Below are 15,281 nucleotides of genomic sequence, written 5' to 3'. Positions count from 1 at the left end.
TAAATATATATATATATATATTTTTTCACTCAAAATATATGTATATAATTAATTGAAATTTAATTTTCTCTAAATTATAATGTAGAGAATATTTAGGAAAATCTCTAATTTTGTATGATATTAATAACGTTTTAATTGGAATGCAACTGCAATCTACCGGCAATACAATAGCAGTGCTACGGCAGTACTGGTAACTAAATTTACTATTTATATTTGTTTAAATATTATTGTTTAATTTGGGAAATTATTGCTTCTTTATTAATTATCATTGCGAGCAGTTTGATGAACGCAGGTAATCTGTGAAAATTAACATTAAAAAAACGTATTGGCAATGATTTCTATTTCTTTATAATAAGGCGAACGATGGTGTTATGGGAGTTTCTCAAATTCTAATCCTCACAGTAGTTGAAATGATATGAAGCAAGAAAATATCTTAAAGTATACGTGAAACACTGATGTATACAAGGGAGGAGAGAGGGGATACACAAGCGAGCCCTACTGTTTACAAACATATTATAAACAAAACGCGGCCTCGCTCGCTACCCCCATTCTTATACATTTCTTAAGATATTGTCTCGCTTGTTGATACCGTCTCGACTATCGCGAGAATCAGATTTTTATACGCGTACGCATCGTTCACGCAATCTATCATATTATCGAGAATCTCAAGTTTAATACGCGTAGTATGTGTATATCATCTATACAACTATCTAAAACTCATTCTTCAATATATACAGGGAGTAAAAAATTATATTCATATACGTTTTCCTAGAATAATTTTGTATAGAATAAATATATTATAGATAATACGAAGCATATAGGTATGCTGTTTTGTTTTTGTTTTAATATTTGGCTAGATACAAATTCTCGGAATATTACAAAAATTAATTAAATCTTAGACTTATAATAAAAATTAATTTTTTGCATTTTATATGTAACGATAAAAAAATTCGTACAGGAAAAATTAATACTATTATATAAATTGAAGTGTGAATATTCAAAAAATGTATTTAATATATAATTATATATAAAGCTTTATTAACTCTGAAATATTTAATGAAAGAAAGTTTAAATTTAATAACTTGATTTGTTTGAAATTATATTTGTATACAATATTAGTGACTTAATGATGCCAAGAATGGACAAATTATTTTTATATTGGAGTGACCGAACTAATTTTTTAAAAATAGTTTTATATATACTTAATTTATTTAATTTTTAAAATTTAAACACGAATGCAATATCGACATGATGAAAAGACTGACGCTATCAATCAAACATTCCCAATAGTTTCAATAATTCTCCAAATGTCTTAGTGGAGAGAAAAGCGTCAATTTTTTTTATCGCAAGAAAGGTAAGTCTGTCCATAAGTGTGACATCTTCGAGCAACTCAGGTGCCATATCGGATATCACGGCACTCAGTACATTGGACACCTCGTCATCGTTGAACAGGCCTGTCACGTGAAACTGCGAATAGTGAGAAAAATTAATTAAAAATAAGAAAAAAATGGGAAAATGAAAGGTGAAAGCATTAGTTTATAATTATCAAATAAATTGTCGATCAACAGTTTCTATCGAACCGTATCGCGTACGAAACGTCGAAGATCTGAATTTTATGGAACACCCGGTTATACTTACATCTAGCTCTCTCAGAGAAAGTTTTAATTTCATATTTCTCACTTTAAAATGTTCTCCGTTCACTATGAAACTAATTTCCGTCTCCAAATTGAAATCCTTCGCGGATAGGCTAAAAATAGAACACATAAAATACGCATATTCTTAGCTTCAAGTTTTTACTTTATGTTTATTTTTGAATCAAAGAATTGACAGAAAGTCCTATTATGATACCAAATGTAAAAATTTATTATGTAAAAAAACGGATATATAACAATGAAATAAGATAAATTAAGAATATATCTGGGAAAATGTATACTTAAACTGAACTCGCCGAAATTACATACGTTCGATTCTCGGGAGAAAAAAAGAAGGAATACTCACTTTATTTCACCGTTTCCGTAAATTTCGTAAGAATCGGCATAGCCTTTCATGACGTAATCGGTACTCGCGGTTATCAACGGCCAGGAAAGATTCATGTTAAACTTTACACCAATTATTTGAAAATTACCGTCTATGATTTTGTACTCGGATAAACCACGCATATTGACGTTTGTCAAAAACGCTTCCAAGCTGAGGATTGCGGAGAAACATGAAAAATATCGTAAATTATTATAATCAAGGTATTTTGCTCTATTGCTTTAACGTGATTTTATAGACTTTTTTACAGTAATTAGAAAAAAATATATTATAAACAAAAAATGGTACTTTTATTAGCAGGAGGGTAAATGAGAATCGTAAATTCTAGGCTGATAAAATTGACAAGACAGACAATGACAATCTCTCTCTCTTTTTACGAGATCGTTGCGATATATTATACAAATATGATTTTGTTTTTTCACAGCGATTGTAAATATCATTTAATTGAAAATATTAAAATAGCACGCACTTTATTATTTCCTCGTTTAATTTGATTGGTATCCGTTCCGCGGTGAATGGATCAAAGACCGGAATTCCGAGTGACTCGTTTCCAGTCTTTAATACGATCTTAAATTTTTCGAGAAACTTCTCAAATATAGTACGTTTTGTGTACACATCTGCGAATAAAAGTGAAAATTTTTATAGTTAGCAAAAAAAAATATTATTTTCAAAAATATTTTACGAAAGCACAACATTACGTGAGATAATGAAATATCTGTAGAATCGCGGAAGTTGATATTATTAAAGAATAGGCTGCATAAAAGTGAACTATTTATAAGTAGATTACTAAAAAACGTTGTATCTCTTTAATACGTATTTGTTTATTTTTAAAAAAAAAAAAAAAAAAAAAAAAAAAAAAAAAAAAAAACGATTAAAAAATAAAATTAAAGTGAGCTTAAAAGTTATATAAATTAAAGACGATAGAAAAGAAAATAGACAAAGAAAAATAAATGTAAGGGAGTGTGACGCATCTTTAGAAAAATATTCAATATATTTTTAGGGAAAAATACTAGAACAAATGAGAGTACAGTGAGAAAAGAAATATTGATATTTACTTACGATAACCGTTCGTTTCAATTGCCCCAGCAAGGCAACAGATCAGGATAAGCCCAAATGCCATGTGGTTCATTTTTCTGCACAAAATAGAATACACGGTCGAAATAGAAAACAGTCTCTTTCTTTCGAGATATCACATTCTTAAAGATAATGAATTTGCCGAGGACATCAGGATTACGCGAATTTCCGAAATACGAAAAATCAACATTTGACGTAAATGCTTGAGAAAAAAATTTGCAAATTTATCGAGCGACTAGTGTATATATTGGGTTGAACGAAAAGTTTGTGCCGTTTTTTCGGTCTTCATCTCTTAGTAAAAAACGGAACGAACTTTCCGTTCAATCCAATAGTTCGTTCCATAAGTTTTCGAATAACCGTCAATAGCCGAAAAAACACTTTTTGGTACATTTGAGGTTCCGTTTTTTACTAAGAGATGAAGACCCAAAAAACGGCATGAACTCCTATGGAGCAAACTACAATCACTTTGATCTCATTTGAAAGATAATTTAATTCCGAACAAAAAGTTTCCGATATACATGGGTCGAAAAATGCTTCCTTAAAAAATTAGTGCCCAAAAACCTGTGAAATCACGGATATTTTTTACATTTTTACAAATATCAGGGAAAGTATGCGTTTTTTAACAAAAAATACCGAAACAAAAGTTGTAGAGAATTAAATTATCTTTCAAATGAGATCAAAGTTATTGCAATTCGTGAACGCAAAGTTCATGCCGTTTTTTGGGTCTTCATCTCTTAGTAAAAAATGGAACGAACTTTCCGTTCAATCTAATATATTCGTATGTACTCCGGAAAATTAATATTATTTGGATACTTATATTTGCAGATATTAAAATGATCTTCTACGTACTAATTAATACAAATCTTTGTTGAGTTCGTACGTTGATGGTATAATTCACGCTGTTTGCAATTATAATTAAAAAAATAATGCGAACGAGACTGCGACTCGAAAAAGAATGTGGGCATATTTATAGAAAATGGCTTGGTTTGTATGTCATCGATATCGGGATCCGCCTAGACATTAAGATTTCTTATCGATCACGATGTCGTACAACGATTTGATTTTTGTCCAATCCGAGGGATCTGATCTTGGAAAATTGGATGAAGACACGCACGGGCGATGGTATACATCTTTTATCATTTTCATATAAAAAATTAAATTGGGCTGTTTGTGATTTTGAAATTGACATTAACAAGAGTCTCCTGACGATTTGAGTTTACGGAATTTGAGTCAATCGGGTATAATTATGTAATTCCAATGAATTTTACTTTGAAATTATTTTATTTTTTGGTTTCGTTTAATATCATAGCGAGTCCCACGTTTTATCGTAACAATCAGATTAGATTATAGAAGGAACTCGTAACGCAATTAATTGGGGTAATGTAGAAATGTTGTAAAGTAATTTGAGAACTTAATGCAATCGTAAATCGCGCATAACATATTCAATAAAAAATACTTTATATTATCTTTGTTATATCGAAACTGGTTAAATTATTTTTTTTTTATTTAGCAATTTTTTTGATGATTTTTCTATTCTAATAATACTTCTAAATATTTGACGCTCGTGTATATGAAAGATTTTTGTAAATGATCGGATTCTCGAGTCTTCGTAAAACTTGGAATTTTGATAATAAAAAATTATTCTGATCGAGGGAGAAAAAATGGTGAAAAAGAAATAATTGATTTAGATACTAAAATTAATAAACCAAATTTATTTAGATTAACAAATTTGCCAATCAGTTTTTTGCTCTGTCTCTTTCTCTCTCCCTTTCTCTTTTAAACATAGATTTTATTGCATTATCTGTTTGCATGAAATAGATCGAAAAGTGTTATGGAAGTCTCTCAAGTTCTATATCCTCACAGTAATTGAAATGATATGAAACAAGAAAATATCTTAAAATATACGTAAAACACTGTATACGAGGTAGGAGAGAGGGGATACACAAGCGAGCCCTATCGTTTATAAACATAGCGTATTATAAACAAAGCGCGGCCTCGCTCGCTTCTCCCACTCTTACACATTTCTTAAGATATTGTCTCGCTTGTTAATACCGTCTCGACTATCGCGAGTATCAGATCTTTCAACGTGAACGCGTCATTCATGCAATTTTTCTATTCTAATAGTACTCCTAAATATTTAACGCTCGTGCATATGAGAGATTTTTGCCAAAATCGGATTCTCGACTCTTCGTAAAACTTAGTTTTGATAATAAAAAATTAGTCTGATCGAGCGAGCAAAAATGGTGAAAAAGAAGTAATTGATTTAGATACCAAAATTAATAAACCAAATTTATTTAGATTAACAAATTTGCTAATCACTTTTTTGCTCTATCTCTTTCTCTCTCTCTTTTTCTCTTTTAAACAGATTTTATTGCATTATCCGTTTGCATGAAATAGATCGATGGTGTTATGGAAGTCTCTCAAGTTCTATATCCTCACAGTAATTGAAATAATATGAAGCAAGAAAATATCTTAAAATATACGTGAACCACTGTATATAAGGTAGAAGAGAGGGGATACACAAGCGAGCCCTATTGTTTACAATCATATTATAAACAAAGCGCGGCCTCGCTCGCTACCCCCATTCTTACACATTTCTTAAGATATTGTCTCGCTTGTTATTACCGTCTCGACTGTCGCGAGAATCAGATCTTTATATTCGAACGCGTCGTTCACGCAATTTTTTTTATTTTAATAGTACTTATAAATATTTGATGCTCGTGTATACGAAAGATTTTTGCCAAAATCAGATTCTCAATTTTCGTAAAACTTAAAATTTTGATAATAAAAAATTATTCTAATCGAGGGAAAAAAGGAGTAATTGATTTAGATACCAAAATTGATAAACCAAATTTATTTAGATTAACAAATTTGTCAATCACTTTTTTGCTTTGTCTCTTTCTCTCTCCCTTTCTTTTTTAAACATAGATTTTATTGCATTATTCGTTTGCATGAAATAGATCATTCGATGTTATGGGAGTCTCTCAAATTCTAATCCTCGCAGTAATTGAAATGATATGAAGCAAGAAAATATCTTAAAATATACGTGAATAACTGTATACAAGGGATAGGAGAGCGGGGATACACAAGCGAGTCCTATTGTTTACAAACATATTATAAACAAAGCGCGGCCTCGCTCGCTATTCCCACTCTTACACATTTCTTAAGATATTGTCTCGCTTGTTAATACCGTCTCGACTGTTGCGAGAATCAGATCTTTATACGCGAACGCATCGTTCATGCAATCTATCATGTTATCGAGAGTGTTATCAAGTTTAATGCGCGTAGTATGTGTACATCATAACTATCTAAAACTCATTCTTTAATATATACAGTGAGTAAAAAAATATATGCGTATACGTTTTCTCAGAATAATTTTGTATAGAATTAATATATTATAGATAATACGAAGTATATAGGTACACTTTTTTCCGCGCCTTTTGACATGCATTATAAGACATGTTCTTTTAAAATTTTTAATACGATAATATGTCGTGTGTAGCCAAAAATAATGCAGGGTAGAAAAAAATTACAATAAAAGAAAAAAAAATATTCTCTCACACTTGTAATTTTTTATTAATAATTACGGTAATAATTATATTACTTTTGTTAGCAATTTTAAAAACTATATTTATTCAAAAAATATAAATTTCCAGTAATTAGTATGCATTTCTATTTCTTCTTGATATTATCAATACATGCTATTCACACGCATTATATCATACATCTCATCGCTTAATCGATTAAGTGTCGCGACTGTATAAACGATTGATCGAATGACAGTGAGAATGACATACTTATGACGAAAAAAACTGATACTAAAGACCTATTAATCTCAATAGCTCTGCTAGCGTCATAGTAGACAGAAAAGCGTTGAGCTTCTGCGTGACGAGAGGAATAAGTTTGCCTGTAATCGTGTCATGATAATCCTCGATCAGCTGAGGCATCATATCGGAGATTACAGCGCTTAGTAGTTCGGACAATTCGTCATCGTCGAAAAGACCTGTCGCGTGAAACTGCAAACAATAAAAAAAGGCTTAATTTTTCGTTAAAAAAATTAAAAGTGAATAATATGAAAAAAGATCAATTAAAATTTCTGTCGAAAAAAATAAGAACGATTGAGAAATAGAAGAAATTATTTAAAAATTATATAAATGATGTGAGTCAATTTTTTTTCTATTAAATCGTTGCATACAAAATTTCATATTTTGATAATTTTAAGTCTGTATGAAACAAAGATATTTTTCAAACTTTATGAAATGTTTGCGATAAATTTGTCGAAGACGTTGAGAATCAATCGTCGAATCGTTTGAATCGTGCTGATCAATTCTTTTCTGAGAAAAATTACAGAAAACTGTTTCTCTTGCTTTTCAATTTTGCTATCTACAGTATATACTATCTATACTACTGCACTGCTTGTTTGGCACATAAGGATATAAAAAATTAAATTTCAATTTAAAAAGTGTTCTTTCTTTTGAGATGTTTCTGGTAATAATTATTTTTAATTATGTATGAACTCCCTTTTTTTTAAACCATTTTTTGTAAAGAGAGATCAATAACTCCCTTTATCAATGATGATCTTTTAATATTATACATTTATGTACATATCGCGAGAAGACAAATCACATGGTGAAGCTGACTGAATTTTAAAATTATGATCTTTTTCGTAACGGCTGATTTAAACAATAGATTCGTGTAATGTTATTTTATAATATTAAAATAGTAGAAAAAATTCGTAATATAAACTTCATAGAATGGTATTAATGTAAAAGAAAAGGAAACGAATATTTGCAGTACAGAAAAATTTAATATCCGGAATATGAAGCTGAAAAAATGTTTTTATGATTTTCTATTTCTCTCTCTCTCTCTTTTTCCCTTAACTTATATATAGATTTCCTACATTTAATCAAAACGAGAGATTACGGTAGCAACTTTTTGTTACTTATATAAAATGTGAAAAGTATTTTTTTAAAGTTTTTAATTATATGTATTTTTTTTTAATAATTACTTGAAAATTATTAACGCGCGCGCAAAATCGATATTTTATGTGCAACGATTGAATATTGGCTCCATTTGCGAACCTTGAGGATTATAATCAAGAAAAGAGAAGACAAAGAATTGATAGTTACTTACATTAAGCGCTTTCAAGAAAATCTTCAATTCCATGCTCCTCACTTTAAGATATTTGCCGTCCATTGTAAAACCAATTTCCGTTTCGAAAGAAAGGTCCTGTGGGGATATTCTGGAAATTGAATACATATATCCCATAATCTCTCATGACCTGAATTTTTAAATCAATATTGATAAGACATGTACTGTTATAATTAGAGGGGAGAGGGAGAGGAAATGGAAATTTAATTATTAAAAATAATAGAGTATTTAACAATAAAATGTTGTCTATATATATTTTAAAGTTCAGAAAATATTTCTGCCAAAAAGTTTGTTTGTTTTTGTTTCTCTAATTTATGCGTGCAAAAAGAAACGTGTTTAAGTACAAATTTATAATGTTTGTATTTTGATATGGAAATGTAGATATTATATAAATATTAATATTAAATGATGATATATAAATATTATTGTTATACAAAATAAAAATATGTATATAAGATTGTAAAATTACAATGATAATTGAAATTGGAACAATTTCGCTAAAATTCAGATTTAGTTTAAATAATTTTCCTACGGGTTGACGGTGAAATCCTTTCTCGTGTGTGTTTAAGTATCGGAAATTTGACATCGCATCGAGATTATATCGGTTTCAAAGAATTATTCGCCAATACTCACTCCATTTCGCCATTGCCGTAAATTTCAAAATTGTCGGCTTTACCCTTCATGGCATAATTTGTACTCGCGACTATCAACGGCCAAGAAAGGTTCATCATGAGTTTCATACCAATTATCTTGAAGTCACCATGGTTGACATTGTATGCGGACAGGCCGTCCACTTTGACGTTTGTCAAAAGAGCGTCCAATCTAAAGGTACACCGAAAACATTAAAAAATTGTCAGTCACCGTTAAATGAACTTTGCAGTTTCGTTTATTATAACGTTTAATAATGAAATATTGTTTAATATGTTGATTATCACATACACATTAAATTAATCCACTCGAGCTCTCTAGCAAAATCAAATTCTTTAATAATATCTCTTTCCTCTCCCTTTTCTCTTGTTAGATTATATATGTATATAATCTATGCACACTGATAATAATCAGTTTTTTAAGGCGATATATAAGGTAAAAGATATTAATTAAAAACTTGTAATTGCCAGAATATTTTTTTGAATATTGTTTTTTTCTGGAGATGTGTATATTAATTTAATTTAATTTAAATATTAATTTAAAGCGTTGGCGGTCGTGTTCCTTAAAACGTGTTACTTAAACAAAAAAAAACTCAAATCAATATGCACTTTATCATTTCATCGTCAATCAGGATCGGTCCGACCTGATCCGCGATGAATGGATCAAGCACCGGAATTCCGAGCGTGTCATTTCCGGTTTGCATTATGGTCTTCAATTTTTCAAGGAACTCTTCAAACATATTAGATCCAAACGCGTCATGTTCCACGTACGCATCTGCAAAAACATGAGTTCTAAAAAGTTTATGCAATATATAATTATTTCTATAATTAAAAGCAAACATAAAACGATACTGAACTCACGATATGAATAATTAAAAACATTAACAATAACTAAAAACATTAACGAAACGTACATAAGCCAGTAAACGCACGGAAAAGTAAAAGCGGCAACATTAATGCCGCTACGACGTACGACCAAAATGACAACTCTGTGAAATTACAAATATATAATAATAATAAGATATATTTCTAAATAAATATATTACGGCTATATCCTAATTATGGCCTGAGATGAGAAAAATAATGTAAAGATAATGGAGAAAGACAGCATGTAATTTTACGGAGCAATTTTATAGGAAGTAGGTGAACAGAGTTTTAAAAGCAAGCATCGAGTCGAAACAAAATTACAATGTAAACGATGACCCTCTGAAATTAAAGACATAAACAAAGCAGCACAGATTTGATCCTCATCTACATATTACTTATCTTTATACAGATATGTTTATAAAATATTCTAAAATTAAACGATCAAATTTTGTCAATATATTTTATAGGTACAAACAAGAAAAAAATTTTATCTGAATATTAGTTTTTAAAAATTGTGATAAAAGTATTAAACATGAAAACGATAACAATATTGATATATAACAATGTAAAAATAAATCTTCGCTATTTATCTAATCTGTCGATTCCAGTTATCTCTTATTACAGATTGATTTTTATCTATGAGAAATGGTAAAAAAAAGCAAAAGCGTATTATACAAGAATCAATTTGTGGTAAGATTGAGAAGATCAGCTTGGCATTCGTTCAGCTAAGGCAAAATAAACATGAAATTTGTAGTATTAGACTCAACCTCTCAACAATGTTTGTATTAAAACCGAAGGACGATATTTTAAAGTGGAAAATTAAACAAACATATTTTCTTTTAGTGTAACGTGATAATAAAACGTTTTCATATCAATGTTTTTATATAATATTTTTTTTTTTGTGTCTACTTATAAAATATACTGGTAACGTTTGATCGTTTAGTTTTGGGACACTCTGTAGATCTCTCATCTAAATCTCTATCAAACACACATGCTCGAAAGTAGAGATAACTAAAAAAATAAGATGATTAAAAATTGAAGTAGACTGAAAGGAGTAGAAAGATAAATAGCATCAGAGAATAGATGATGGTATAAACGAGATATATTTCTAGAGAGAAAGAGAGAGAGAGAGAGATTCCAGAGAGAGAGAACTAGAAGCGAAATACATAGATATTAACTTACGATCACCGTTCGTCTTAACTGCCCAGACAAGGATACAGAACAGGCTAAGCCCGAACGCTACGATCTTCATTTTTCTGCGGAAAATAGGAAATATAGTCGGTTTAGCTACCTCGAAAGGAGGTCAAAAAGAGACCTCCGCCACTGTTGTTATCACTGGCCGCGATCGCGAGAGTTATTATCAGTGCGAATAACCGATCACACGATTGTCGGTGATGTTTTCGCAACGTTGACCACGTGAATCGACACAAAAATCGTTGGGCCACTCCCTGTACTCGATACTGTTCGCAGGTAATTTGCGTTCGCGAGGCCTTTATATATTGCACTAATTACGCATTACGAGTCGTTCGGAAGTTAAGTTTGCGTTGCTAGTTCTTGCGATTATTGTACGACCTGCGACGCACGATAAGAGAGCCGGGCGAATCGTAATTAAAAAAATTACCCGAACGCAACCATTATATATATCGTCGACGGTTGTATCGGATCTGGATGTTGAAATTTCTTATCTTGACGGACGATATCGGACTCTGTATCATACGGTTATCAATCAACGAAAAAATCGAGTATCATCGTTCGTCGCGTACATTCCTTTGTCGTTTATGGAAAATCATTCGGAATCGGATTCGATCTTCAAGGATGATGAACTTAACGACACAGTTATCTCGGACGAGGGATTACTTCTCGTTTATGCTTGAGGGGCGTGAAATTAATTACGATTAATCTTGTTTCGAGACGCGCTCGTCTCCATTCCTCTCGAATTCTTCGCTGGTCGAGAAAGATTAGATTGGCGATTTGATTGGGAAATATCTTGTTGTTGTAATTTGTAACGCACGCAAATCAGTTGAAGACAATTTCTTCATCCGTCGAGATTAAACGATATGACTATGACATTGTTCACGGAGATTGAAAATGCAGATTTTCTGCGGAAAATAGGAAATATAGTCGGTTTAGCTACCTCGAAAGGAGGTCAAGAAGAGACCTCCGCCACTGTTGTTATCACTGGCCGCGATCGCGAGAGTTATTATCAGTGCGAATAACCGATCACACGATTGTCGGTGATGTTTTCGCAACGTTGACCACGTGAATCGACACAAAAATCGTTGGGCCACTCCCTGTACTCGATACTGTTCGCAGGTAATTTGCGTTCGCGAGGCCTTTATATATTGCACTAATTACGCATTACGAGTCGTTCGGAAGTTAAGTTTGCGTTGCTAGTTCTTGCGATTATTGTACGACCTGCGACGCACGATAAGAGAGCCGGGCGAATCGTAATTAAAAAAATTACCCGAACGCAACCATTATATATATCGTCGACGGTTGTATCGGATCTGGATGTTGAAATTTCTTATCTTGACGGACGATATCGGACTCTGTATCATACGGTTATCAATCAATGAAAAAATCGAGTATCATCGGTCGTCGCGTACATTCCTTTGTCGTTTATGGAAAATCATTCGGAATCGGATTCGATCTTCAAGGATGATGAACTTAACGACACAGTTATCTCGGACGAGGGATTACTTCTCGTTTATGCTTGAGGGGCGTGAAATTAATTACGATTAATCTTGTTTCGAGACGCGCTCGTCTCCATTCCTCTCGAATTCTTCGCTGGTCGAGAAAGATTAGATTGGCGATTTGATTGGGAAATATCTTGTTGTTGTAATTTGTAACGCACGCAAATCAGTTGAAGACAATTTCTTCATCCGTCGAGATTAAACGATATGACTATGACATTGTTCACGGAGATTGAAAATGCAGATTTTTAATTTTTTTTATTAGATGGATGGGAAGTATACACACGCGCGCATCTTCTTTGTATTTTGTAAAAAAAATGCCGGAGGGATTAAATTATCAACGAGGGAAATCAGAAAGGGATGCGTCGTAAGCGGAAATCTCGCTTGTTACTATATATTTCAGAGAAATACTGTCGACAGTGGCTCGGTCATATTCAGATACGCGAACGTATCAGTGAAAAATATTGCGGAAAATTACGCTTTCTCATTTAGCAAATCAGTGTATATTATATTATTAAACTACGAATTCTTTTTCTTTCACATATTTACATTTCATATTTATTTAAATATATAAATTATCTATATATCTCGTGTTTGTATATTGTTACATTATTATGTTACAAAAATTATACCCCTATCTTTCTTAATTTCTACATTATAATGAGTAAATTCATATAGCATTTAGAGAGAGATTATAGTTCGGATAGGATAGCATAAGATCTTAACCATTATACAGACGTAACTGTTTGCATTATTACACTACCATTGTGCTATAAACTATCCTGCTTTAAATTTCAGGCTCTCTTCGTCGTGCCAGCGGGTTGGAGTAAAGCGACGTAACGGGAGCGAGAGCGGGGCGATCGACGGGGTGGCGGGCGAGAGGGTTGAGGGTGTTCGTTGCCGGTGGCGGGGTGCGTGTCGGGGATGCGAGAGGAGGGATGCCAGGCCGCCCGCCGGTTCACCCTCACTAACCCTCGGCTCGCTCGACTCTTCAGTGCGGCCTGAACGGTTAACCGGCCTACTTCTCTCTCTCTTCCTGCGCTCGCCGTTTTGGTCCCGCCGCTGCCAGTTTTCGTCGTCGTCGTCGTCGTCGTCGTCATCATCGTCGTCATCGTCGTCGTCTTCGTCGTCGTCGTCGTTGTTGCCGTCGTCATCGTCGTAGTAGCCGTCGTCCCGACATCGCCATCCACCGTCAACACCGGGGCTGGCCGAACGGTGTTGCATTCAATCCGGATGTAGTAACATCGCGCGAGAAGAAATGTGAGACAAGAAATCCTATCAGAAAAGGACTCTGTTTCTCTCTCGCCACCTCTCTCTTTCTATCTCTCTTCCCGTCTGCGAGTAGCTCGCAACCTCCGCGGCGGCTCGCCGCTGCGGATAGCCGGCCTAAAAGGAAGAGGAGGGTGGTTGTTCTCGCTCATGAGTGATTTTTTTCTCGCGCGGTGGTGTTGGAGACTGTGACTACTTTCCACCGAAGAGAGTTAACGTAACGCGGGGAGAGTGCTGGGACACCCTCGGAGGAGATTGCTCTCTGTTTTTCTCTCTTCCTCGTCGAATCTGACAACGACGTTTCGCCAACGGACGACGACGAACGGACGCTACCTCGCTCCACAGCGGTAAGTGTCTATCTCTTTTCATCTCTCTCTCTCCCTCTTCTCTCCTGTGTACTGTGTGTACCGAAGATCGATTCCTCTCTCTCTTTCACTCCCTCTTTCTCTCTCTCTCTCTCTATTTCTCTCGTTTTATTACGCGATCTCCCGTAAAAAATGTACGTCTCTCGTCTCCGATCGCGCCTCGTCTCACCATCGTTTACTTCGTTTCTTCTCCTCTCTCATTGTTTTCTCTATTCCTCATTATGCTCGTTATCCTCTCCGCGCGGCCCCCGGCGGAACGCGACGCAGAAGGCCGTGAATGTCTGCGACGGCGGGTTGTAGCGTGCAGAGAGAGAGAGAGAGAGAGAGAGAGAGAGAGAGAGAGAGAGAGAGAGAGAGAGAGAGAGAGAGAGAGAGAGAGAGAGAGAGAGAGAGAGAGAGAGAGAGAGAGAGAGAGAGAGAGAGAGAGAGAGAGAGAGAGAGAGAGAGAGAGAGAGAGAGAGAGAGAGAGAGAGAGAGAGAGAGAGAGAGAGAGAGAGAGAGAGAGAGAGAGAGAGAGAGAGAGAGAGAGAGAGAGAGAGAGAGAGAGAGAGAGAGAGAGAGAGAGAGAGAGAGAGAGAGAGAGAGAGAGAGAGAGAGAGAGAGAGAGAGAGAGAGAGAGAGAGAGAGAGAGAGAGAGAGAGAGAGAGAGAGAGAGAGAGAGAGAGAGAGAGAGAGAGAGAGAGAGAGAGAGAGAGAGAGAGAGAGAGAGAGAGAGAGAGAGAGAGAGAGAGAGAGAGAGAGAGAGAGAGAGAGAGAGAGAGAGAGAGAGAGAGAGAGAGAGAGAGAGAGAGAGAGAGAGAGAGAGAGAGAGAGAGAGAGAGAGAGAGAGAGAGAGAGAGAGAGAGAGAGAGAGAGAGAGAGAGAGAGAGAGAGAGAGAGAGAGAGAGAGAGAGAGAGAGAGAGAGAGAGAGAGAGAGAGAGAGAGAGAGAGAGAGAGAGAGAGAGAGAGAGAGAGAGAGAGAGAGAGAGAGAGAGAGAGAGAGAGAGAGAGAGAGAGAGAGAGAGAGAGAGAGAGAGAGAGAGAGAGAGAGAGAGAGAGAGAGAGAGAGAGAGAGAGAGAGAGAGAGAGAGAGAGAGAGAGAGAGAGAGAGAGAGAGAGAGAGAGAGAGAGAGAGAGAGAGAGAGAGAGAGAGAGAGAGAGAGAGAGAGAGAGAGAGAGAGAGAGAGAGAGAGAGAGAGAG

At 34.4% G+C, this 15,281-nt stretch overlaps 3 protein-coding genes across 5 annotated transcripts in view; 1 reads left to right on the top strand and 2 right to left on the bottom strand.

Moving 5' to 3' along the window:
* Positions 1 to 1,034: 1,034 nt before the first annotated feature.
* On the bottom strand, positions 1,035 to 3,341 carry LOC115241486. Its single transcript, XM_029817255.1, has 5 exons — positions 3,094 to 3,341; positions 2,504 to 2,651; positions 1,999 to 2,187; positions 1,639 to 1,747; positions 1,035 to 1,467 (listed from the first exon to the last, which is right to left on the bottom strand). The coding sequence occupies exons 1-5, from the start codon at positions 3,161 to 3,163 to the stop codon at positions 1,270 to 1,272; spliced, it is 714 nt and encodes a 237-aa protein (XP_029673115.1). The 5' UTR covers positions 3,164 to 3,341; the 3' UTR covers positions 1,035 to 1,269.
* Positions 3,342 to 5,993: 2,652 nt separating this feature from the next.
* LOC115241363 (acetylcholinesterase-like) overlaps positions 5,994 to 15,281 on the top strand; it is a 41,487-nt gene continuing 32,199 nt past the window's right edge. The window contains exons 1-2 of the mRNA XM_029817086.1: positions 5,994 to 6,442; positions 13,265 to 14,082. The gene's annotated coding sequence lies outside the window, so the exon portion shown is untranslated. The remainder of the gene's footprint in view (positions 6,443 to 13,264; positions 14,083 to 15,281) is intronic.
* On the bottom strand, positions 6,437 to 12,252 carry LOC115241470. 3 transcript variants are annotated; one of them, XM_029817241.1, is made up of 7 exons: positions 11,870 to 12,252; positions 10,956 to 11,026; positions 9,821 to 9,895; positions 9,516 to 9,681; positions 8,893 to 9,081; positions 8,242 to 8,350; positions 6,437 to 7,124 (listed from the first exon to the last, which is right to left on the bottom strand). In XM_029817241.1, the coding sequence occupies exons 2-7, from the start codon at positions 11,023 to 11,025 to the stop codon at positions 6,927 to 6,929; spliced, it is 807 nt and encodes a 268-aa protein (XP_029673101.1). In that variant the 5' UTR covers position 11,026; positions 11,870 to 12,252; the 3' UTR covers positions 6,437 to 6,926. The 3 variants fall into 3 exon arrangements, with proteins under 3 accessions (XP_029673101.1, XP_029673097.1, XP_029673106.1); XM_029817237.1 differs by lacking the exon at positions 11,870 to 12,252 and having other exon boundaries at positions 10,956 to 11,432; XM_029817246.1 differs by lacking the exons at positions 9,821 to 9,895; positions 11,870 to 12,252 and having other exon boundaries at positions 10,956 to 11,431.

The sequence above is a fragment of the Formica exsecta genome, unplaced genomic scaffold, assembly GCF_003651465.1.
Source record: "Formica exsecta isolate Colony F162 unplaced genomic scaffold, ASM365146v1 scaffold120, whole genome shotgun sequence".
In the NCBI taxonomy this organism is placed as follows: domain Eukaryota; kingdom Metazoa; phylum Arthropoda; class Insecta; order Hymenoptera; family Formicidae; genus Formica; species Formica exsecta.
This window is presented reverse-complemented; position numbering and strand designations above follow the sequence as displayed.

Excerpts from the sequence above, each read along its gene's own strand:
- LOC115241470 (XM_029817241.1), bottom strand. The coding sequence starts at position 11,025 with ATGAAGATCGTAGCGTTCGGGCTTAGCCTGTTCTGTATCCTTGTCTGG. Across the intron at positions 9,896-10,955 it reads AGTTAAGACGAACGGTGATC|AGTTGTCATTTTGGTCGTAC; the intron begins GTAAGTTAATAT and ends GTAATTTCACAG. Across the intron at positions 9,682-9,820 it reads CCGTGCGTTTACTGGCTTAT|ATGCGTACGTGGAACATGAC; the intron begins GTACGTTTCGTT and ends ATGTTTTTGCAG.
- LOC115241486 (XM_029817255.1), bottom strand. The coding sequence starts at position 3,163 with ATGAACCACATGGCATTTGGGCTTATCCTGATCTGTTGCCTTGCTGGG. Across the intron at positions 2,652-3,093 it reads AATTGAAACGAACGGTTATC|ATGTGTACACAAAACGTACT; the intron begins GTAAGTAAATAT and ends TTTTATTCGCAG. Across the intron at positions 1,748-1,998 it reads TACGGAAACGGTGAAATAAA|CCTATCCGCGAAGGATTTCA; the intron begins GTGAGTATTCCT and ends TTCTATTTTTAG.